At 36.8% G+C, this 24,357-nt stretch overlaps 2 protein-coding genes across 2 annotated transcripts; both read left to right on the top strand.

Annotated features, from left to right (window-relative positions):
• The first annotated feature begins 6,918 nt into the window (after positions 1-6,918).
• Positions 6,919-8,034, top strand: LOC127136039 (extensin-like). Its single transcript, XM_051062644.1, has 2 exons — positions 6,919-7,074; positions 7,210-8,034. Exons 1-2 carry the CDS (start codon positions 6,919-6,921, stop codon positions 8,032-8,034), a joined length of 981 nt encoding a protein of 326 aa, XP_050918601.1.
• An 8,527-nt stretch (positions 8,035-16,561) lies between these two features.
• LOC127136038 (extensin-like) lies at positions 16,562-17,677 on the top strand. The gene is made up of 2 exons (XM_051062642.1): positions 16,562-16,717; positions 16,853-17,677. The coding sequence occupies exons 1-2, from the start codon at positions 16,562-16,564 to the stop codon at positions 17,675-17,677; spliced, it is 981 nt and encodes a 326-aa protein (XP_050918599.1).
• The last annotated feature ends 6,680 nt before the right edge of the window (positions 17,678-24,357 follow it).

Genomic DNA, 24,357 nt, shown 5'->3' with positions numbered 1-24,357 from the left:
AGGTATAAGACGCTCTGAGTCTGAACAGTGCAGTCTAGGATCTGATGATTTTTCACTCTGAAGAAATTACTATCAGAAAGACATCAAGAACCTTCGAAGTCAATCAGCTCTCAGCAACTATCTGAAGATACACACGCTGAACAGAAACATTTGAGCTCTGCATACTCTAACTCAGAACGTTCACCAAGACTTAGCTGCAAAGTCTTCCGCTTTTAGAAAGAATCTATTTTTGGAAGAGAGTTAATGCACTCCAAAACTGCTATGGAAAGGACAAAGACATTAATTACATTAAAAGTCCATCATTGCCAAGATTTCCTCATCCAACGGTCTCTTCATCAGATTTTTATATAAAGGATGGATCATCTTCATAACAAAATAACGAAGCACACAAGAACATTGCAAACTAATCTCAAATCTCTTTTATTCTTGTTCATTCTCCTTCACACGAGTTACTGCTCTTAGTGTCAATGTTTTCTGTTCTCATATTGTGTAACCTTTTCTTATCTTGAAGCACTGAGCACATTACTGTATTTTCACTACTTGCTGAATTTTCCTCAAGTGACTTGTGCAGTCTGTAAACTTGAGAGGGCTAATAGATCTTTATCCTCTTAGACGCTTTTTGTTGTAATCTTTCAAGATTAGTGGATTAAGTCCTTGTTAAAGGCGAATCACCTTGGCCGGGTGGACTGGAGTAGGTTTGAATTTCAAGCGAACCAGAATAAACTTATGTGTTGTTAGTATTATTTTTCGCGTGTGTTTATTTGCAAAAGTTTTTATTATCTGTGGAAACAATTCAAACCCCCTTTCATGTTTTTCTCTACTTCAATTGGTATCAGAGCTTCGGATTTGTTATTGATTTTCTAATCAAACACTTATTAGTGTAGAGAGATCCAGCGTGAGAAAAACATTATGACCAACACCAATGAAAGAGACAGTTATAATGCCAAACCTCCCATTTTTTATGGAGAAAAGTTTGATTACTGGAAAGACAGGATCAAAAGTTTCTTTCTGGGTTATGATACTGACCTATGGGACATAGTTACTATTGGCTATGTACCTCCTGTATCTAATGTCGGTATTGTTATTTCCAGAAACAAAATGACTGATGACCAGAAGCATGACTTTAAAATTCATCACAAAGCCAGAAAAATATTGTTGAATGTCATTTCATACAATGAATATGAAAAGATCACCAATAGGGAAACTGCTAAAGAAATACTTGACTCCCTAAGGATGACCCATGAAGGCAACTCACAAGTCAAAGAGACAAAGGCTCTGGCTCTAATTCAGAAGTATGAAGCCTTCAAAATGGAGGACGATGAAGCTATAGAGGTAATGTTTTCTAGACTTAAAACTTTAATTGTAGGACTCAAGGTTCTGGATAAAGGCTACACAACTGTAGATCATGTTAAAAAGATTGTCAGAAGCCTACCAAAGAAGTGGAGACCTATGGTCACTGCATTGAAACTATTAAAGGATCTAAACAACATAAGCCTGGAAGAACTCGTCAGCTCCCTCAGAAGTCATGAGATAGAACTTGAGGAAGATGAGCCCCAAAAGAAAAGCAAATATGTAGCTCTGAAGTCCAGATCTGAGAGACGCAAACCAGAAAGGAACAAAGCCCTCCAAGCTAAAAAAGATGATGACGACTCTGAAAAAGACGATTTTGGCGATGAGGAAGAGTTATCCCTTCTAACCAGAAGAGTAAAACAACTCTGGAGAAAAGGAATAACAACTTCAGAAGACTAAGACCCAAGGGAGATCGCTCAGAATCAAATTCCAGAGGAAAATCAAACAAAGAGGTAACATGCTATGAATGTAAAGAACCAGGTCACTATAGAAACGAATGCCCAAAGCTTAAGAAAGAAATCTCCATAAGAGAAGGGTTCAAGAAAAATTCCTTCAAAACTAAGAAGGGACTCATGGTCACCTGGGATGACTCTGAATCTGATGCCTCAGAATCAGACTCTAAAGAAGAATAAGCAAATGTTGACTTCATGGCTACCACATCTGGAAGCTCATCAGAAAGAGAATCCAATCCTGAAGAGGTATTTTCTTATCTGTCTTTATCTGACCTTGAATCTTGCCTATCTGAATCTCTAAACTCATATTAGAAACTTCAACAAAAATTTAAAGCCTTAAAAAGGGTTCTTGAAGGAACCATTGAAGAATGTGATAAGCTTGAGATAAAAGTTTCTGAATTAAAAGATGAAATTCTGATTTTGGAAAGAGAAAAAGAATCTACAAATAAACAATGTATAAAACTTGAAGAAGCTTTATCTCAAGCCCCACAGACTTCTAACACAATTATATATGAATATGAAAAGGTTTTTCAAAAGTTTCTGAAAAATGGGATAGAAAGAAGCAGAATTGGTCTCTATGATTTATGGATTCAGTCAAAATAAGAAAATAGGAATAGGATATGATTCTGATGAAGGCAGACTCATATCTTCTGCAGATGATAAACCTAAATCCCCATTTTCTTATCACTACACACATGCACAAAAACAAAATTTTACTAATGCTAGAAAACCCAAGGTTTCAAGAGACTTTGGGATAACTAATCACAAAGGATCCAAAAGATTATTGGTACCAAAGGATAAAATAGTTTATGTTGCAGATATCCTATGCAGCAGAGTTAAGACACCAACCATGGTACCTGGACTATGGATGCTCGCGACACATGACGGGAAGAAAGCATATGTTCCAAAGCCTAGAACTTAAAGATGTTGGCTTCGTAGGTTTTAGAGGAAATCATAAAGGTAAAATCAGAGGATCCAGAACTATTGGTAATTGATCTCTTCCCTCTATATCCGATGTTCTCTTTGTAGAAGGATTAATGCATAACCTGATATCAATAAGTCAATTAAGTGATAACGGTTATGATATAATATTCAATCAAAAAACATGTAAAGCAATTAATCAGAATAATGGAACAGTTTTATTCACTGGCAAGAGGAAGAACAACATCTACAAAATTAATCTTTCAGATCTAAAAGATCAAAATGTAAAATGTTTAATGTCTGTAAACGAAGAGCAATGGGTATGGCATGGACGCTTGGGCCACATTAGCATGAGAAGGATTTCTCAGCTAAATAAACTCGAGTTAGTTAGAGGTCTTCCTAAACTGAAGTTCTCTTCAGATGCTCTGTGTGAGGCATGCCAGGAAGGAAAAATTTCAAAAACTTATTTTAAAAAGAAAAATGTTGTTTCTACCTCTAAGCCTCTAGAACTTCTTCACATTGACCTGTTTGGACCTGTTAAGACAGCTTCAGTCAATGGAAAGAAGTATGGACTGGTCATTGTTGATGATTTTAGTCGCTGGACATGGGTAAAATTTCTAAAGCACAAGAATGAGTCACACTCTGTATTCACTAGCTTCTGCTCTAAAGTGCAAAATGAATTTGACTCTAGAATCATCAGAGTCAGAAGTGATCATGGTGGAGAATTTTAAAATAAGTTCTTTGAGGAACTTTTTGATACAAATGGAATATCCCATTATTTCTCCTATCCTAGAACTCCACAACAAATGGGGTTATAGAAAGGAAGAATATGACACTCTAAGAAATGGCCAGGACCATGATTAACGAAACAAATGTGGCTAAGCACTTTTGGGTTGAAGCAGTAAATACAACGTGCTATATTCAGAATAGAACCTCTGTAAGACCTATTCTGGAAAAGACTCCTTATGAAATGTGTAAGGGAAGAAAACCCAAAATTTCTTACTTCCATCCTTTTGGATGTTCCTGTTTTATTCTTAATACTAAAGAACATCTGAACAAGTTTGATTCAAAAGCACAAAAAGGTATTATGTTAGGATACTCAGAGTGCTCTAAGGGATACAGAGTATACAACATAGAAACCAAAATTGTGGAAGAATCAATACATGTCAGATTTGATGATAAGTTTGACTCTCAAAAGTCAAAGCTAGTTGAAAGCCTTGCAGATCTGGAGATAACTCTTGCAGGTTCTGACGAAAAGACTAAAGAATCTGAGGAAACTGAAAAGCAAAATCCAGAAACAACTGAAATCTCAACTATCCAGAAAAGATCAAGAAATCGTCCAAACATCTCTGAAGATTTGATTCTGGGAAACAAGGATGAACCTGCCAGAACAAGGTCTACATTCAAAGTATCTGAAGAAACCCCTATGGGATTAGTATCTCTGGTTGAGCTTACTTCATGTGATGACTCACTTCAAGACAATAACTGGATTCTGGCAATGAAAGAAGAGCTTGATCAATTCACTAAGAACGACGTCTGGGATCTGGTTCCAAGGCCAAAAGGAACCCACATTATTGGAACAAGATGGGTATTCAAAAACAAACTAAATGAAAATGGAGAAGTAGTCAAAAACAAAGCATGACTGGTAGCATAAGGTTACAGTCAACAAGAAGGCATTGACTACAACGAAACCTTTGCTCCAGTCGCCAGGTTAGAATCTATTCATTTACTTGTATCATTTGTTGTAAATCATTCCATCAAATTATATCAGATAGATGTTAAGAGCACATTTCTAAATGGTTATATCTTAGAAGAAGTGTATGTTCACCAACCTCCAGGTTTTGAAAATCCTAAATGTCCATAACATGTTTTTAAACTGAAAAAATCTTTGTATGGTCTAAAGCAAGCTTCTAGAGCTTGGTATGAAAGACTAAGCACCTTTCTTCTGGAACATGACTTTATTAGAGGAAAGGTTGATTCTACACTTTTCTGTAAAGACATAAGAAATGATCTCATAATATGTCAGATATACGTTGATGATATAATTTTTGGTTCAGCTAATCCCTCTGTTTGTCAAGAATTCTCTGAGTTAATGCAGGCAGAATTTGAAATGAGTTTGATGCAAGAGCTAAAATTCTTTCTGGGAATTCAAATTAATCAAGCTTCAGAAGCCACATATATATACCAAATTAAATACATAAAAGACATTCTGAAGAAATTTGAAATGTAAGAATGCAAACTAGCAAAGACACCCATGCATCCAACCTGCATTCTAGAGAAAGAAGAAGTAAGTCAAAAGGTTTGTCAGAAGCTCTATCATGGTATGATAGATTCTCTTCTCTATCTGACGGTTACACTGCCAGATATTCTTTTTAGTGTATGTCTTTGTGCCAGATTCCAATTGGGCCCAAGGGAATCTCATTTAACAGCAGTTAAGAGAATCCTAAGGTATCTGAAGGGAACATCTAACCTTGGCCTAATGTATGAGAAAACATCAGAGTATAGACTCTATGGATATTATGATTCAAATTATGCAGGAGACGAAATGGAACGTAAAAGCACATCTAGAAATTGTCAGTTCTTGGGAAACAATCTTATATCCTGGGCCAGTAAAAGACAGTCAACCATTGCACTTTGTACTGCAGAAGCAGAATATATATCAGCTTCATTATGCACTACTCAGATGCTCTGGATAAAGAATCAACTATAAGATCTTCAGATATATGAGAGTAACATTCCTATCTTCTGTGATAATACTGTTGCCATTTGTTTAAGTAAGAACCCTATACTACATTCTAGAGAAAATCACATAGAAATAAAATATCATTTTATCAGAGACTATGTTCAGAAAGGGGTAATTTCTTTAAAATTCATAGATACAAACCACTAATGGGATGATATCTTCACAAAACCCCTTGCTGAAGATAGATTCTCATTCATTATGAAACATTTAATAATTGAAAATTGCCCAGAATGAATCAAACGTGTGCCCCATCTAAAATGGAAAAATAAGGCTCTGACTCTGATACTTCTACCAGTTAGAAATCATTTGAATCAGAAATCCTCAGGATCTAATCTTTTGGTATTCCTTAAGATTAGATAGATCAACATGTGGTTTCTCTTGTGTCTGGATTTGGATCTTCTAGACACCTGTCTAGCAGAAATCAAGAGACAGACCCTTAAGATCTCCTCGAGCAGTATATTGATTTATGGATTAGACATCCATCATTAGCTGTAATAAATTTCTCCCATGGCGTGTCAACTCTTTTTCGGTGCCATCATTAATTTTAACTATTCCTTTTCCATCTAACGTTATCGTTTTGCATGTCCTTCTTATGTATTTATAGTTACCACACTTCACACTTTCACATCTCACTCATATCCTACACAAACCTCTCTCTCTCTCTCAAGCATCCTCAACATCCTCAACATTCTTCAACAACTTCATCTTCTTCATGGATTCCCAGCAACAATCAGTGTATAACTACTCACACAAATGGAATCAATGGAAAAACCTCCAAATTCTTCCCAATAAACCACTGCAACAACTGTGGTTATCTCCACTCCCATCTTCAAAGAACCCCATATTTTGGATCGTGAATCCCATGTCAACCTTGCCACTCTGTTTGACAAGCTTGAAATACTGTGTGAATCTTCGGTTGATTTCGAGAATATGAAAAGAAATGGGATAGACCTCACTGAAGAACTCAAAAAGCAAGGGTGGGAAAACTACTTTCAAAGGCTCTATGGTCCCATTTACACATATTTGGTCAAGGAACTTTGGTGTTTTGCAGATTCAGACGACCATTATATTGTGTCCTATGTTCTAGAGGTGAAGATCGTCATCACCGAGAAGTCAATCGCCACCCTTATGAACATGGAGAAGACAGGAGGAAGGCGTATTTACAACATTAACCCTAGGGAAAAATATATGTCCCAGGAAATTGCCCCAACAATTTTCAAGCAGAACGTTGAGGGTAATTCGTCCAAGAACAAGGAACTTCACCAGAACCTCAGAGTCTGAATAAAGATCATTATTGGGACTATTCATCACCGCCCAGCATCCAACTCTTCAGACTATATAAACACTGACCAGAAGTGTATCCTCTACTGCCTCCACAAAGGGCTCAAGCTGAATCTGCCAGCACTGCTTTTCAAGTACCTAAGGGACTCTGTAAGAGACACCAGGAACAACATGAAGCCCAGAGCCTACATCCCTTTGGGAAGGTTGATATCTGATGTTGTGATGGAGAGCGACTTGGTGGATCATCTGATTCGCCACAATCTGATGAAGGATGTAACTATTGACACTAGGAGGCCTCTGAATGCACGAAATCTGAAGAGCATGGGGGTAATTGAGAAGATTCTAGTCAAGCCCTCGTTGGAAACCTCCTGGGAAGCCTTGAAAGATTAGAGGAAAATACCCAATGGCCTCTACCTCTTCTAAAAAATTGATTGTCCAGAGGTTGTTGCGCATTATCTGTAGGATCTGGCAAACCAAGGAGTTGACATCTCAGATTTCTCCGTGGACTGGCTGCCTGAGCAACCACCAAATTTTATGAAGAGACAACGGGAGCCTTCTGAGAAGTCGAAAAGGGCTAAGAGAGAAAAGTTGGGGGAACCTTCTGTATCAAGACCACGCGTCCCTCTGATCTCCTCCTCCAAATCTCCAAGTAAGTCTCTGCCTCCTAACTCTCCATCTTTTCAATTAAGGCAACTTGCTTCTTCCCTTCCTCAAACCTCACCAGTATACACACACTTTGAACCTTCACCCTCCACCACCAAACCCTCTGAAACACCTACCTTTAACCAACCATCACCCCCTCTTTATAAATTCAACCTAACCACCACAACCTTGCCCATATTTAAAGCTAAAATGTTCAATGAACCCATATCACCACCTTCTTCAACACCTTCATCCCCATCTTACTACACCATATCCTCTGACTCAAAGTCATCTGACCCCCAATCTTCCACTCTGGCTCAACTTCAGGCTCGTCCCCTCTCCATACAAAACCAACCTGAACCAGAAACTAACATTTCATCACCCTCTGAACAACCACCAACACCTCCATATGAACCACCCATCGAAACTCCCTCTGAAAACCCCATCATCCATAACTCTGAACCTCCCATAGAAACAACCCCTTCACCATCAGCACCTACATCTCCCATCTCTGAATCAGAACCCACCTTCCCCACCCTGGAAGAAGCAATAACCTTATTTGATGAGTCTTCAGTGGAGAAGATCAGATCATTATCTGAGAACTCTGGTATCAATGATGATCCCCCTGCAATGAGGATTCACTAGAACATAGTGATCAGATGGATGACCTCTGAGGCTTTCAAGTTGAAAGGCCTCTCTGGACAAGTCTGCAACGACTTCATCAAAGAAGCTGGAGAAAGGTTGCAGGCACGTCTGGCCAGAGAGGCAGAAGAGAAGGCCAGAAAGGAAGCAGAAGAAAAGGCTCGTCTGGAACAAGAGTAAAGAGCTAGAGAAGCTGCAGAGAAGGTCGGTGCTGCTACTAAAGCTGAAGCAAAAGCAAAAGTTGATGCTGAAGAAGCAGCACGCATAGCTGCAAAAGAAGCTGCAAAGGCAAGGAATGATGCTCTGACTCAGGGGGAGCAATCTCATTCTGATTTCGCTCCTCTCTTCTTGAAGACTCTAGAAGAGCTACAAAAGGAGCAACAAATAGTGAGAGCAAGATTGAACCAACAGGACTTCGTCAACAACAACATTCAGAACCTGCTGACTCAGCTACTCCATAGGATGCCTCCGCCTCCGAACCCTTAGGCACTTAGGATTTGTTTATTGTTTTCCTTTCTTGCTTATCTGCTATATATTTTGTGTTTTTTTCTCTCTGCTTTAGCTACTTATCTGTAATTCTCCTTCTCATATATGAATTACATTTTGACGTCTCTATTTTTTTTGTGCTAAGTCTTTTTGAGTCTGACAAAAATGGGGAGAATAAAAACATCTCTGATGAAATTATATCTAAGCCTCTTGCTGCATTGCGCACATTAATCTCTTATGAAAATTCTAAGCTATGCAGGAAACATCTAAGGTAAAAACTAGTTACAATGCAAGGAAGATCCGATAAGAACATCTAAATACTTATTATGATCTATCTCAGGGGGAGTCATCACTCATCTGACTCTGAGATAACTCTTTAAATCCTTGTTGAAGTATCACTGTTTCATTATCTCTTTGAGGTTTTTGTCATCATCAAAAAGGGGGAGATTGTAAGAACAAGATTATGTGTCTACAATTCATCTCTAAAGTTTTGATGATAACAAAGGATGAAACAAATTGGTACCCTAACATAATCTATCTAAGTGTGCAGGACTCTAATCGAAAAAGGGTCAGATAGACATATATCTGATATACACGTAAGTCCAGAGTGACCACTTATAAGTTATTCAAGCAGAGGTTCTGACTCTGAATAAAAGGAAGCGCACAAAGCTCTATGAAGAAAGAGGTATCAGACGCTCTGAGTCTGAACAGTGCACTCTAGGATCTGATGATTTTTCACTCTGAAGAAATTACTATCAAAAAGATATCAAGAACCTCCGAAGTCAATCAGCTCTCAACAACTATCTGAAGATACACACGCCGAACAGAAACATCTGAGCTCTGCATACTCTAACTCAGAACGTTCATCAAGACTTACCTACGCAGTCTTCCACGTTTAGCAAGAATCTATTTTTGGAAGATAGTTAACACGCTCCAAAACTGCTATGGAAAGCACAAAGAGATTAATTACATTAAAAGTCCATCATTGCCAAGATTTACTCATCCAACGGTCTCTTCATCAAATTTCTATATAAAAGATGGATCATCTTCATAACAAAATAATGAAGCACACAAGAATACTGCAAACTAATCTCAAATCTCTTTTATTCTTGTTCATTATCCTTCACACGAGTTACTGCTCTTAGTGTGAAATATTTTCTGTTTTCATATTGTGTAACCTTTGCTTATCTAGAAGCACTAAGCACATTTCTGTATTTTCACTACTTGCTGAATATTCCTCAAGTGACTTGTGCAGTCTGTAAACTTGAGAGGGCTAAGAGATCTTTATCCTCTTAGACGCTCTTTGTTGTAATCTTTCAAGACTAGTGAATTAAGTCCTTGTTAAAGGCGAAATCACCTTGGCCGGGTGGACTGGAGTAGCTTTGAATTTCAAGCGAACCAGGATAAACATATGTGTTGTTAGTATTATTTTCCGCGTGTGTTTATTTGCAAAAGTTTTTATTATCTGTGGAAACAATTCAAACCCCCCTTTTCTTGTTTTTCTCTACCTTCAAGTTTTAGTAGATATTCGTCATAATATGGACTGATATAACCCCTTATCCTTAAGAATCTACTCACTCATGGTGAGATGAAAAACAACAATAATTGAGAATAGAAACATTACATGAAAAGTAAAGAATTAAAGGTAAATAATGTGAATTACATAATAGCAATAATATGAAAGGAAGAATTTAATAACAATATTGTAAAATGCTCAAAGTCACAATATAACCAAACTTAAAACAAAATATTTAAGAAAATAACAAGTTGTTGAAAAGATGTATATTACAAAGTGATGAATCCTTCTAAGTTTCGACCTTAGGTGTCTCCCCCCTTTTGCTTGATGTATAAGCATATTTTTATACTAATCCAAGCCATAAATGACTCATAATTAGCATTGATTTTGTTTATTACTACCACTAATTACTAATCATTAATGTTATAGAGGTTACAAATGCCAAAAGTCTCAAATATAACCAAGAAGTCAAGAATTTGTAACTGCCTGAGGTGCTGGCATGGGTCGTGTCAGGGAACATGGGTTGGTCGTGTCAGCCTCAGGTTTGATTTATGGAGGGGGCTAAAGGGGCCAACACGGCATGTGTCATGGGACACAGCCAGACCGTGTTGGTTTTGGAAAATTTGAATTAGAAGCACTCTGTTTCATGCGATCTTTGGCCTGTTTCATCCTGATTCGCTCCATTGACCTTTTATTGCCTTAAAACGCAAAAGGAAGAAAAAAATGCATAAAAGCGAAGAGTAATGATGAAAACACAAATGAAATCAAAAGTAAAACAAGTTAAAAATACGATACATTTACCCCCAATCAAATATCCCCAAACTTGAATCGTTCCTTGTCCTCAAGCAACAAGCTTGCTTAGAAAGAAGGGTTAATACATATTCTCCCCCGCCATATGGGCGGTCTTTGAAGGAAAAAACTGTAAAAAAAAAGTTTGTTTTTTTCCTTAACATTTTAATATTCCCTTATTTTGTCCCCTCATGAGACCTAGTCACCAGAATCTTTGACATGACATACTTTTTTTATTTAATTTTTTAATGACATGGAAAGCTTAGTTGGCTTTTTTTAATTTTTAATGAAATTGAAACACCTTTATTTTCGATCACCCAAAAGAACGTCGCTTCCACCTTAAAAACATGGTTTCGAATCCACCACCATTCTAAAGACCCTTTCCTCATTCTAATCTACCAGATTCTCTCAACCAGTGACGATTTACCTTCTCTTTCCTCCCTTTTGCTTCCTATATCCAAACCCTTTGTCCTTCATGTTCTCTGTCACGGCGGATACAATAATAAAATTCTCTTGTGTCTCAAGTTCTTCGATTGGGCTAGTCTTCAACCCCGTTTCATCCATACACGGGCTATTTTTGTAGCGATTTTTCGTATCCTAACCCAGGCTAGCTATGTGTTGTTGGTTCTTGAGTTCCTTCAAACATTATGGAAGCATGTTATCACTCACCGGGTTCATTTTGATGATACCCTTGTTGTTGTTTATGCTAATGCTGGTAAACCTGACGTTGCACTCCATATGTTTGGGAAAATGCGTTTTCAGTGGCTTGACTTGGATGGAATTTCTTATCGTATTCTACTCAACGCGCTTGCTAGGGAGGATTATTTTAATGCTTTTAGTATCATTCTTAGTCATATTCGTATGAAGGGTTACACGACTAGTGTTACAGATGTTATTGTTGTTAAGTTTTTCTACAAGCAGGGTAAGTTGAATGAGGCTAAAGATTATCTCAACTGTTTATTGGGGAGTGGGAAAGAAACGCATGGTTTTGAGGTGAATTTTCTTCTTGGTTCGTTGTTACCTCAAAAGCCTTTCTTTTTGGTTAGTTACAAAGAGATTGACAATGGAATGTTATAGGAGGAGGATGAAGTTGAATGTAAATATAATTGGAAGAATTATTAATCATAACAAAAGTTGTAGCCCAGTGGTTCAATTGCCTTGTCCTTAAGGGAGGGAACCTATGTTCGAATCTTTCCTTTGGGATATTTTTTGGATTGTTTTAGCATGTAAATTTTCAAACTTTATAAAAGAAAAAATAAATAGTCAACCTGGATTAAGAAAAATTAACAATTAAAAAAAAGCAATAGAATCCTATGACTATGTCTTATTAGAGGGGAAAATAAGGGATCTTCAAATGTTAGGGAAATAATCAAACTTTTTTTTTCAAAAATAGCTCATATGGCAGAGGGGAGAATATGTATTAACCCTAGAAAGAATTAGGATCGAGTGATTTTTGGTTCTTTAAAAACATTAAAAAAAATGAAATCATTGATACTCATATGTGGTTTGTCGTTCTGACCGGCTAAGACCTAAGTCCCCTTGTACTTACTAACATAAAAGGTATTACAAGAACACAAAACCGTAAATACAGTCCAAAGTTTCTCTTTCAGTCACCTATCTAGCTACGGTTTGGACTTATATCTCTTCTTTGATTTTTCCTTCCCTTTTGTTAGATAATCAAATTAAGGCAATTGGAATAATAATAATCATCATATGTATGAGATCAATCGAGAGAAGATTTTTATTTTTGAAGACGAAATTTTTGCACACTTTTGTGTGTTTATTATTGACCATTATGGTTCGACATTGGGGTTTGAATTTCGTTGGGCTAAATAGTTGGGTTAGGGCTACCTAACTTAATGGGTGCATTTGCCTTTTACCGTCATTTTCTTCTTTTATTGCTTTATATATATATTATATATATATATATATATATATATATATATATATATATATATATATATATATATATATATATATATAATATTTTCTCAATCGATCATCAATAACAATTGAATCAAATGTATGTCAGACTGTTTATATCAACAAATTAGAAGGTACTTCTTAGAATCTAAGCACTATGATATAAAATACGCATTAAACTTGTGACCTACTCAAGAAACTAATGGTGTTTGGGTAATACCGATTTTATCGGCTTTCCACGAGCCCCTAGACTTAGTCAATCGTCACTTCAATCTTATATACTTTCTCAAAAATTTCAAAATTACGTGCTTTTTCAAGAAAAAAAATTGTAAAACTCAATTTTTGGGAATTTTAACAAGGGTATATGCAACTTATTGAAACAAAACTATCCTAACAACACAAATCACACAACAAACAAAAAGAGAGAAAAACAAGGGAAATACCCCCCAAACTTACACCAGACATTAGCCTCAATGTTCCAATTCAAATAAGGAGAGGCAAATAGAAAACTCATAAACACGTCACTACGGTGGTGGGAGGCGCAATTGAAGAGAGATTTTTTATATTTTTTTTACTCTTTTTGCCTTATTCTCTTGAGCTTTCCTTTATTTATTAGAGAAAATCGTACCTTCAAAATAAAACAACATAAAAGACATTAATAAATTAAAAGCTTGAGTTGTCTCCCACGAAACGCTTTGTTTAACATTGTTTTAACTCGAGTGCTCTAAGGGATACAGAGTATACAACATAGAAACCAAAATTGTGGAAGAATCAATACATGTCAGATTTGATGATAAGTTTGACTCTCAAAAGTCAAAGCTAGTTGAAAGCCTTGCAGATCTGGAGATAACTCTTGCAGGTTCTGACGAAAAGACTAAAGAATCTGAGGAAACTGAAAAGCAAAATCCAGAAACAACTGAAATCTCAACTATCCAGAAAAGATCAAGAAATCGTCCAAACATCTCTGAAGATTTGATTCTGGGAAACAAGGAACCACCTGAACCTGCCAGAACAAGGTCTACATTCAAAGTATCTGAAGAAACCCCTATGGGATTAGTATCTCTGGTTGAGCTTACTTCATGTGATGACTCACTTCAAGACAATAACTGGATTCTGGCAATGAAAGAAGAGCTTGATCAATTCACTAAGAACGACGTCTGGGATCTGGTTCCAAGGCCAAAAGGAACCCACATTATTGGAACAAGATGGGTATTCAAAAACAAACTAAATGAAAATGGAGAAGTAGTCAAAAACAAAGCATGACTGGTAGCATAAGGTTACAGTCAACAAGAAGGCATTGACTACAACGAAACCTTTGCTCCAGTCGCCAGGTTAGAATCTATTCATTTACTTGTATCATTTGTTGTAAATCATTCCATCAAATTATATCAGATAGATGTTAAGAGCACATTTCTAAATGGTTATATCTTTAGAAGAAGTGTATGTTCACCAACCTCCAGGTTTTGAAAATCCTAAATGTCCATAACATGTTTTTAAACTGAAAAAATCTTTGTATGGTCTAAAGCAAGCTTCTAGAGCTTGGTATGAAAGACTAAGCACCTTTCTTCTGGAACATGACTTTATTAGAGGAAAGGTTGATTCTACACTTTTCTGTAAAGACATAAGAAATGATCTCATAATATGTCAGATATACGTTGATGATATAATTTTTGGTTCAGCTAATCCCTCTGTTTGTCAAGAATTCTCTGAGTTAATGCAGGCAGAATTTGAAATGAGTTTGATGCAAGAGCTAAAATTCTTTCTGGGAATTCAAATTAATCAAGCTTCAGAAGCCACATATATATACCAAATTAAATACATAAAAGACATTCTGAAGAAATTTGAAATGTAAGAATGCAAACTAGCAAAGACAACCCATGCATCCAACCTGCATTCTAGAGAAAGAAGAAGTAAGTCAAAAGGTTTGTCAGAAGCTCTATCATGGTATGATAGATTCTCTTCTCTATCTGACGGTTACACTGCCAGATATTCTTTTAGTGTATGTCTTTGTGCCAGATTCCAATTGGGCCCAAGGGAATCTCATTTAACAGCAGTTAAGAGAATCCTAAGGTATCTGAAGGGAACATCTAACCTTGGCCTAATGTATGAGAAAACATCAGAGTATAGACTCTATGGATATTATGATTCAAATTATGCAGGAGACGAAATGGAACGTAAAAGCACATCTAGAAATTGTCAGTTCTTGGGAAACAATCTTATATCCTGGGCCAGTAAAAGACAGTCAACCATTGCACTTTGTACTGCAGAAGCAGAATATATATCAGCTTCATTATGCACTACTCAGATGCTCTGGATAAAGAATCAACTATAAGATCTTCAGATATATGAGAGTAACATTCCTATCTTCTGTGATAATACTGTTGCCATTTGTTTAAGTAAGAACCTATACTACATTCTAGAGAAAATCACATAGAAATAAAATATCATTTTATCAGAGACTATGTTCAGAAAGGGGTAATTTCTTTAAAATTCATAGATACAAACCACTAATGGGATGATATCTTCACAAAACCCCTTGCTGAAGATAGATTCTCATTCATTATGAAACATTTAATAATTGAAAATTGCCCAGAATGAATCAAACGTGTGCCCCATCTAAAATGGAAAAATAAGGCTCTGACTCTGATACTTCTACCAGTTAGAAATCATTTGAATCAGAAATCCTCAGGATCTAATCTTTTGGTATTCCTTAAGATTAGATAGATCAACATGTGGTTTCTCTTGTGTCTGGATTTGGATCTTCTAGACACCTGTCTAGCAGAAATCAAGAGACAGACCCTTAAGATCTCCTCGAGCAGTATATTGATTTATGGATTAGACATCCATCATTAGCTGTAATAAATTTCTCCCATGGCGTGTCAACTCTTTTTCGGTGCCATCATTAATTTTAACTATTCCTTTTCCATCTAACGTTATCGTTTTGCATGTCCTTCTTATGTATTTATAGTTACCACACTTCACACTTTCACATCTCACTCATATCCTACACAAACCTCTCTCTCTCTCTCAAGCATCCTCAACATCCTCAACATTCTTCAACAACTTCATCTTCTTCATGGATTCCCAGCAACAATCAGTGTATAACTACTCACACAAATGGAATCAATGGAAAAACCTCCAAATTCTTCCCAATAAACCACTGCAACAACTGTGGTTATCTCCACTCCCATCTTCAAAGAACCCCATATTTTGGATCGTGAATCCCATGTCAACCTTGCCACTCTGTTTGACAAGCTTGAAATACTGTGTGAATCTTCGGTTGATTTCGAGAATATGAAAAGAAATGGGATAGACCTCACTGAAGAACTCAAAAAGCAAGGGTGGGAAAACTACTTTCAAAGGCTCTATGGTCCCATTTACACATATTTGGTCAAGGAACTTTGGTGTTTTGCAGATTCAGACGACCATTATATTGTGTCCTATGTTCTAGAGGTGAAGATCGTCATCACCGAGAAGTCAATCGCCACCCTTATGAACATGGAGAAGACAGGAGGAAGGCGTATTTACAACATTAACCCTAGGGAAAAATATATGTCCCAGGAAATTGCCCCAACAATTTTCAAGCAGAACGTTGAGGGTAATTCGTCCAAGAACAAGGAACTTCACCAGAACCTCAGAGTCTGAATAAAGATCATTATTGGGACTATTCATCACCGCCCAGCATCCAACTCTTCAGACTATATAAACACTGACCAGAAGTGTATCCTCTACTGCCTCCACAAAGGGCTCAAGCTGAATCTGCCAGCACTGCTTTTCAAGTACCTAAGGGACTCTGTAAGAGACACCAGGAACAACATGAAGCCCAGAGCCTACATCCCTTTGGGAAGGTTGATATCTGATGTTGTGATGGAGAGCGACTTGGTGGATCATCTGATTCGCCACAATCTGATGAAGGATGTAACTATTGACACTAGGAGGCCTCTGAATGCACGAAATCTGAAGAGCATGGGGGTAATTGAGAAGATTCTAGTCAAGCCCTCGTTGGAAACCTCCTGGGAAGCCTTGAAAGATTAGAGGAAAATACCCAATGGCCTCTACCTCTTCTAAAAAATTGATTGTCCAGAGGTTGTTGCGCATTATCTGTAGGATCTGGCAAACCAAGGAGTTGACATCTCAGATTTCTCCGTGGACTGGCTGCCTGAGCAACCACCAAATTTTATGAAGAGACAACGGGAGCCTTCTGAGAAGTCGAAAAGGGCTAAGAGAGAAAAGTTGGGGGAACCTTCTGTATCAAGACCACGCGTCCCTCTGATCTCCTCCTCCAAATCTCCAAGTAAGTCTCTGCCTCCTAACTCTCCATCTTTTCAATTAAGGCAACTTGCTTCTTCCCTTCCTCAAACCTCACCAGTATACACACACTTTGAACCTTCACCCTCCACCACCAAACCCTCTGAAACACCTACCTTTAACCAACCATCACCCCCTCTTTATAAATTCAACCTAACCACCACAACCTTGCCCATATTTAAAGCTAAAATGTTCAATGAACCCATATCACCACCTTCTTCAACACCTTCATCCCCATCTTACTACACCATATCCTCTGACTCAAAGTCATCTGACCCCCAATCTTCCACTCTGGCTCAACTTCAGGCTCGTCCCCTCTCCATACAAAACCAACCTGAACCAGAAACTAACATTTCATCACCCTCTGAACAACCACCAACACCTCCATATGAACCACCCATCGAAACTCCCTCTGAAAACCCCATCATCCATAACTCTGAACCTCCCATAGAAACAACCCCTTCACCATCAGCACCTACATCTCCCATCTCTGAATCAGAACCCACCTTCCCCACCCTGGAAGAAGCAATAACCTTATTTGATGAGTCTTCAGTGGAGAAGATCAGATCATTATCTGAGAACTCTGGTATCAATGATGATCCCCCTGCAGTGAGGATTCACTAGAACATAGTGATCAGATGGATGACCTCTGAGGCTTTCAAGTTGAAAGGCCTCTCTGGACAAGTCTGCAACGACTTCATCAAAGAAGCTGGAGAAAGGTTGCAGGCACGTCTGGCCAGAGAGGCAGAAGAGAAGGCCAGAAAGGAAGCAGAAGAAAAGGCTCGTCTGGAACAAGAGTAAAGAGCTAGAGAAGCTGCAGAGAAGGTCGGTGCTGCTACTAAAGCTGAAGCAAAAGCAAAAGTTGATGCTGAAGAAGCAGCACGCATAGCTGCAAAAGAAGCTGCAAAGGCAAGGAATGATGCTCTGACTCAGGGGGAGCAATCTCATTCTGATTTCGCTCCTCTCTTCTTGAAGACTCTAGAAGAGCTACAAAAGGAGCAACAAATAGTGAGAGCAAGATTGAACCAACAGGACTTCGTCAACAACAACATTCAGAACCTGCTGACTCAGCTACTCCATAGGATGCCTCCGCCTCCGAACCCTTAGGCACTTAGGATTTGTTTATTGTTTTCCTTTCTTGCTTATCTGCTATATATTTTGTGTTTTTTCTCTCTGCTTTAGCTACTTATCTGTAATTCTCCTTCTCATATATGAATTACATTTTGACGTCTCTATTTTTTTTGTGCTAAGTCTTTTTGAGTCTGACAAAAATGGGGAGAATAAAAACATCTCTGATGAAATTATATCTAAGCCTCTTGCTGCATTGCGCACATTAATCTCTTATGAAAATTCTAAGCTATGCAGGAAACATCTAAGGTAAAAACTAGTTACAATGCAAGGAAGATCCGATAAGAACATCTAAATACTTATTATGATCTATCTCAGGGGGAGTCATCACTCATCTGACTCTGAGATAACTCTTTAAATCCTTGTTGAAGTATCACTGTTTCATTATCTCTTTGAGGTTTTTGTCATCATCAAAAAGGGGGAGATTGTAAGAACAAGATTATGTGTCTACAATTCATCTCTAAAGTTTTGATGATAACAAAGGATGAAACAAATTGGTACCCTAACATAATCTATCTAAGTGTGCAGGACTCTAATCGAAAAAGGGTCAGATAGACATATATCTGATATACACGTAAGTCCAGAGTGACCACTTATAAGTTATTCAAGCAGAGGTTCTGACTCTGAATAAAAGGAAGCGCACAAAGCTCTATGAAGAAAGAGGTATCAGACGCTCTGAGTCTGAACAGTGCACTCTAGGATCTGATGATTTTTCACTCTGAAGAAATTACTATCAAAAAGATATCAAGAACCTCCGAAGTCAATCAGCTCTCAACAACTATCTGAAGATACACACGCCGAACAGAAACATCTGAGCTCTGCATACTCTAACTCAGAACGTTCATCAAGACTTACCTACGCAGTCTTCCACGTTTAGCAAGAATCTATTTTTGGAAGATAGTTAACACGCTCCAAAACTGCTATGGAAAGCACAAAGAGATTAATTACATTAAAAGTCCATCATTGCCAAGATTTACTCATCCAACGGTCTCTTCATCAAATTTCTATATAAAAGATGGATCATCTTCATAACAAAATAATGAAGCACACAAGAATACTGCAAACTAATCTCAAATCTCTTTTATTCTTGTTCATTATCCTTCACACGAGTTACTGCTCTTAGTGTGAAATATTTTCTGTTTTCATATTGTGTAACCTTTGCTTATCTAGAAGCACTAAGCACATTTCTGTATTTTCACTACTTGCTGAATATTCCTCAAGTGACTTGTGCAGTCTGTAAACTTGAGAGGGCTAAGAGATCTTTATCCTCTTAGACGCTCTTTGTTGTAATCTTTCAAGACTAGTGAATTAAGTCCTTGTTAAAGGCGAAATCACCTTGGCCGGGTGGACTGGAGTAGCTTTGAATTTCAAGCGAACCAGGATAAACATATGTGTTGTTAGTATTATTTTCCGCGTGTGTTTATTTGCAAAAGTTTTTATTATCTGTGGAAACAATTCAAACCCCCTTTTCTTGTTTTTCTCTACCTTCAAGTTTTAGTAGATATTCGTCATAATATGGACTGATATAACCCCTTATCCTTAAGAATCTACTCACTCATGGTGAGATGAAAAACAACAATAATTGAGAATAGAAACATTACATGAAAAGTAAAGAATTAAAGGTAAATAATGTGAATTACATAATAGCAATAATATGAAAGGAAGAATTTAATAACAATATTGTAAAATGCTCAAAGTCACAATATAACCAAACTTAAAACAAAATATTTAAGAAAATAACAAGTTGTTGAAAAGATGTATATTACAAAGTGATGAATCCTTCTAAGTTTCGACCTTAGGTGTCTCCCCCCTTTTGCTTGATGTATAAGCATATTTTTATACTAATCCAAGCCATAAATGACTCATAATTAGCATTGATTTTGTTTATTACTACCACTAATTACTAATCATTAATGTTATAGAGGTTACAAATGCCAAAAGTCTCAAATATAACCAAGAAGTCAAGAATTTGTAACTGCCTGAGGTGCTGGCATGGGTCGTGTCAGGGAACATGGGTTGGTCGTGTCAGCCTCAGGTTTGATTTATGGAGGGGGCTAAAGGGGCCAACACGGCATGTGTCATGGGACACAGCCAGACCGTGTTGGTTTTGGAAAATTTGAATTAGAAGCACTCTGTTTCATGCGATCTTTGGCCTGTTTCATCCTGATTCGCTCCATTGACCTTTTATTGCCTTAAAACGCAAAAGGAAGAAAAAAATGCATAAAAGCGAAGAGTAATGATGAAAACACAAATGAAATCAAAAGTAAAACAAGTTAAAAATACGATACATTTACCCCCAATCAAATATCCCCAAACTTGAATCGTTCCTTGTCCTCAAGCAACAAGCTTGCTTAGAAAGAAGGGTTAATACATATTCTCCCCCGCCATATGGGCGGTCTTTGAAGGAAAAAACTGTAAAAAAAAAGTTTGTTTTTTTCCTTAACATTTTAATATTCCCTTATTTTGTCCCCTCATGAGACCTAGTCACCAGAATCTTTGACATGACATACTTTTTTTTATTTAATTTTTTAATGACATGGAAAGCTTAGTTGGCTTTTTTTTAATTTTTAATGAAATTGAAACACCTTTATTTTCGATCACCCAAAAGAACGTCGCTTCCACCTTAAAAACATGGTTTCGAATCCACCACCATTCTAAAGACCCTTTCCTCATTCTAATCTACCAGATTCTCTCAACCAGTGACGATTTACCTTCTCTTTCCTCCCTTTTGCTTCCTATATCCAAACCCTTTGTCCTTCATGTTCTCTGTCACGGCGGATACAATAATAAAATTCTCTTGTGTCTCAAGTTCTTCGATTGGGCTAGTCTTCAACCCCGTTTCATCCATACACGGGCTATTTTTGTAGCGATTTTTCGTATCCTAACCCAGGCTAGCTATGTGTTGTTGGTTCTTGAGTTCCTTCAAACATTATGGAAGCATGTTATCACTCACCGGGTTCATTTTGATGATACCCTTGTTGTTGTTTATGCTAATGCTGGTAAACCTGACGTTGCACTCCATATGTTTGGGAAAATGCGTTTTCAGTGGCTTGACTTGGATGGAATTTCTTATCGTATTCTACTCAACGCGCTTGCTAGGGAGGATTATTTTAATGCTTTTAGTATCATTCTTAGTCATATTCGTATGAAGGGTTACACGACTAGTGTTACAGATGTTATTGTTGTTAAGTTTTTCTACAAGCAGGGTAAGTTGAATGAGGCTAAAGATTATCTCAACTGTTTATTGGGGAGTGGGAAAGAAACGCATGGTTTTGAGGTGAATTTTCTTCTTGGTTCGTTGTTACCTCAAAAGCCTTTCTTTTTGGTTAGTTACAAAGAGATTGACAATGGAATGTTATAGGAGGAGGATGAAGTTGAATGTAAATATAATTGGAAGAATTATTAATCATAACAAAAGTTGTAGCCCAGTGGTTCAATTGCCTTGTCCTTAAGGGAGGGAACCTATGTTCGAATCTTTCCTTTGGGATATTTTTTGGATTGTTTTAGCATGTAAATTTTCAAACTTTATAAAAAGAAAAAATAAATAGTCAACCTGGATTAAGAAAAATTAACAATTAAAAAAAAGCAATAGAATCCTATGACTATGTCTTATTAGAGGGGAAAATAAGGGATCTTCAAATGTTAGGGAAATAATCAAACTTTTTTTTTCAAAAATAGCTCATATGGCAGAGGGGAGAATATGTATTAACCCTAGAAAGAATTAGGATCGAGTGATTTTTGGTTCTTTAAAAACATTAAAAAAAATGAAATCATTGATACTCATATGTGGTTTGTCGTTCTGACCGGCTAAGACCTAAGTCCCCTTGTACTTACTAACATAAAAGGTATTACAAGAACACAAAACCGTAAATACAGTCCAAAGTTTCTCTTTCAGTCACCTATCTAGCTACGGTTTGGACTTATATCTCTTCTTTGATTTTTCCTTCCCTTTTGTTAGATAATCAAATTAAGGCAATTGGAATAATAATAATCATCATATGTATGAGATCAATCGAGAGAAGATTTTTATTTTTGAAGACGAAATTTTTGCACACTTTTGTGTGTTTATTATTGACCATTATGGTTCGACATTGGGGTTTGAATTTCGTTGGGCTAAATAGTTGGGTTAGGGCTACCTAACTTAATGGGTGCATTTGCCTTTTACCGTCATTTTCTTCTTTTATTGCTTTATATATATATATATATATATATATATATATATATATATATATATATATATATATATATATATATATATATATATATATAATTTTCTCAATCGATCATCAATAACAATTGAATCAAATGTATGTCAGACTGTTTATATCAACAAATTAGAAGGTACTTCTTAGAATCTAAGCACTATGATATAAAATACGCATTAAACTTGTGACCTACTCAAGAAACTAATGGTGTTTGGGTAATACCGATTTTATCGGCTTTCCACGAGCCCCTAGACTTAGTCAATCGTCACTTCAATCTTATATACTTTCTCAAAAATTTCAAAATTACGTGCTTTTTCAAGAAAAAAAATTGTAAAACTCAATTTTTGGGAATTTTAACAAGGGTATATGCAACTTATTGAAACAAAACTATCCTAACAACACAAATCACACAACAAACAAAAAGAGAGAGAAAAACAAGGGAAATACCCCCCAAACTTACACCAGACATTAGCCTCAATGTTCCAATTCAAATAAGGAGAGGCAAATAGAAAACTCATAAACACGTCACTACGGTGGTGGGAGGCGCAATTGAAGAGAGATTTTTTATATTTTTTTTACTCTTTTTGCCTTATTCTCTTGAGCTTTCCTTTATTTATTAGAGAAAATCGTACCTTCAAAATAAAACAACATAAAAGACATTAATAAATTAAAAGCTTGAGTTGTCTCCCACGAAACGCTTTGTTTAACATTGTTTTAACTCGACTGCTCATGAGTATCACCATGCCCATTTATCAACCATCTCTCATATCCACTACTTTTATTTTTCTTCTTCCTATGGATGGTTCACACTTCTGAACCAATAAGGGTGGTTTTAGGATACTTGTCTTTATTAATTCAACTTTTTCATCTCCCACCTCAAGGGTCGACCTTCCCATCTTAACATTAATAATTTCCCCAGTTTCATGATCCTCTAATTTAATCGTTTTAGATAGGACATCAGTTAATATTTCTACTGACATTTTGGATTGGGAACCTACCTTAGCCTCCACAAATCTTTGTGGGAAAGGAATCTGTAGCTTGTAGGGAGAAGGAGTAACATAAGGTTCTTCCTTCTCTACCTCTTTGACAACCTCCTTTTCGGGTGGGTTTAGTGATTTTTTCTTAAACTCTACCTTTTCCTCACCAGAACTCTCCTCAACCTCTTTATCATTCTCCCCAGAATTCTTAATTTGTTTATCACTCGTAGTTATTACAACATTCACATGTCTCTCGGGGAAGGGTCATATAGGGATATGTGCAAGTTGGGAGACTTGTGTCTCTAATGCCTTCTTGTGAGTCATGAGGGACTTTACCATAGTTATTAGCTTCCCAATGGCCTCAATTATATGGAGGTTTTGGCTTCTAAATTCTTCATTCTGGAGAGATTGCATCGCCACAAAACTCTCAATCATGGATTCCAAATTAGAGCTATTTTGCATCGCCACAAATTCTCCGTTAAAAATGCATGGTTGGATTTCCCAAAGGTTTGCCTTATTGGGGACCATACAGCCCCACAGAGGGCTGGAAGTAGTTAGTTAAAGGAAGTTCAAGTGATTTCCCTATTCCAGATTATATGTTTTAGAGTATGGGCTTACTAAGCTATTGTTCATGTGATTGCCCATCTCGAGAATCATTATGAGAAAATGAAATTTATAAAAAAAATTAAAATAACATAAGATTTAAAAGTACCTTAGTCTAAATGGAATTGAAAAAAAGTTTTGATATCACAAAAATATACCTGGAAACGGCACCAAAAACTTAATATGTGTGTGAACTACAAGGGCACAGTTGTGTCAAGTAATACAAAAGTTCGATCCCACCGAGAGATGTGTGATTACCATATTCTACCTCAACTATGCTTATCTAAGGTGATTGCAAGTGGTTTGTTTGATGCATATTAAAAAATAAAGTTTTAATAGTTAATATAAAACATGACTAGGAATTATGATTCGTCCATCTAGACTCACCTCT

The sequence above is a fragment of the Lathyrus oleraceus genome, chromosome 4 (genome assembly GCF_024323335.1).
Source record: "Lathyrus oleraceus cultivar Zhongwan6 chromosome 4, CAAS_Psat_ZW6_1.0, whole genome shotgun sequence".
In the NCBI taxonomy this organism is placed as follows: Eukaryota; Viridiplantae; Streptophyta; class Magnoliopsida; order Fabales; family Fabaceae; genus Lathyrus; species Lathyrus oleraceus.
The sequence above is the reverse complement of the archived record's forward strand: the minus strand, read 5'-3'. Positions and strand labels throughout refer to the sequence as shown.

Coding starts and splice junctions, on each gene's coding strand:
- LOC127136038 (XM_051062642.1), top strand. CDS start 16,562: ATGAAGCCCAGAGCCTACATCCCTTTGGGAAGGTTGATATCTGATGTT. Junction 16,718..16,852: donor GAAATCTGAAGAGCATGGGG/GTAATTGAGAAG, acceptor CATTATCTGTAG/GATCTGGCAAACCAAGGAGT.
- LOC127136039 (XM_051062644.1), top strand. CDS start 6,919: ATGAAGCCCAGAGCCTACATCCCTTTGGGAAGGTTGATATCTGATGTT. Junction 7,075..7,209: donor GAAATCTGAAGAGCATGGGG/GTAATTGAGAAG, acceptor CATTATCTGTAG/GATCTGGCAAACCAAGGAGT.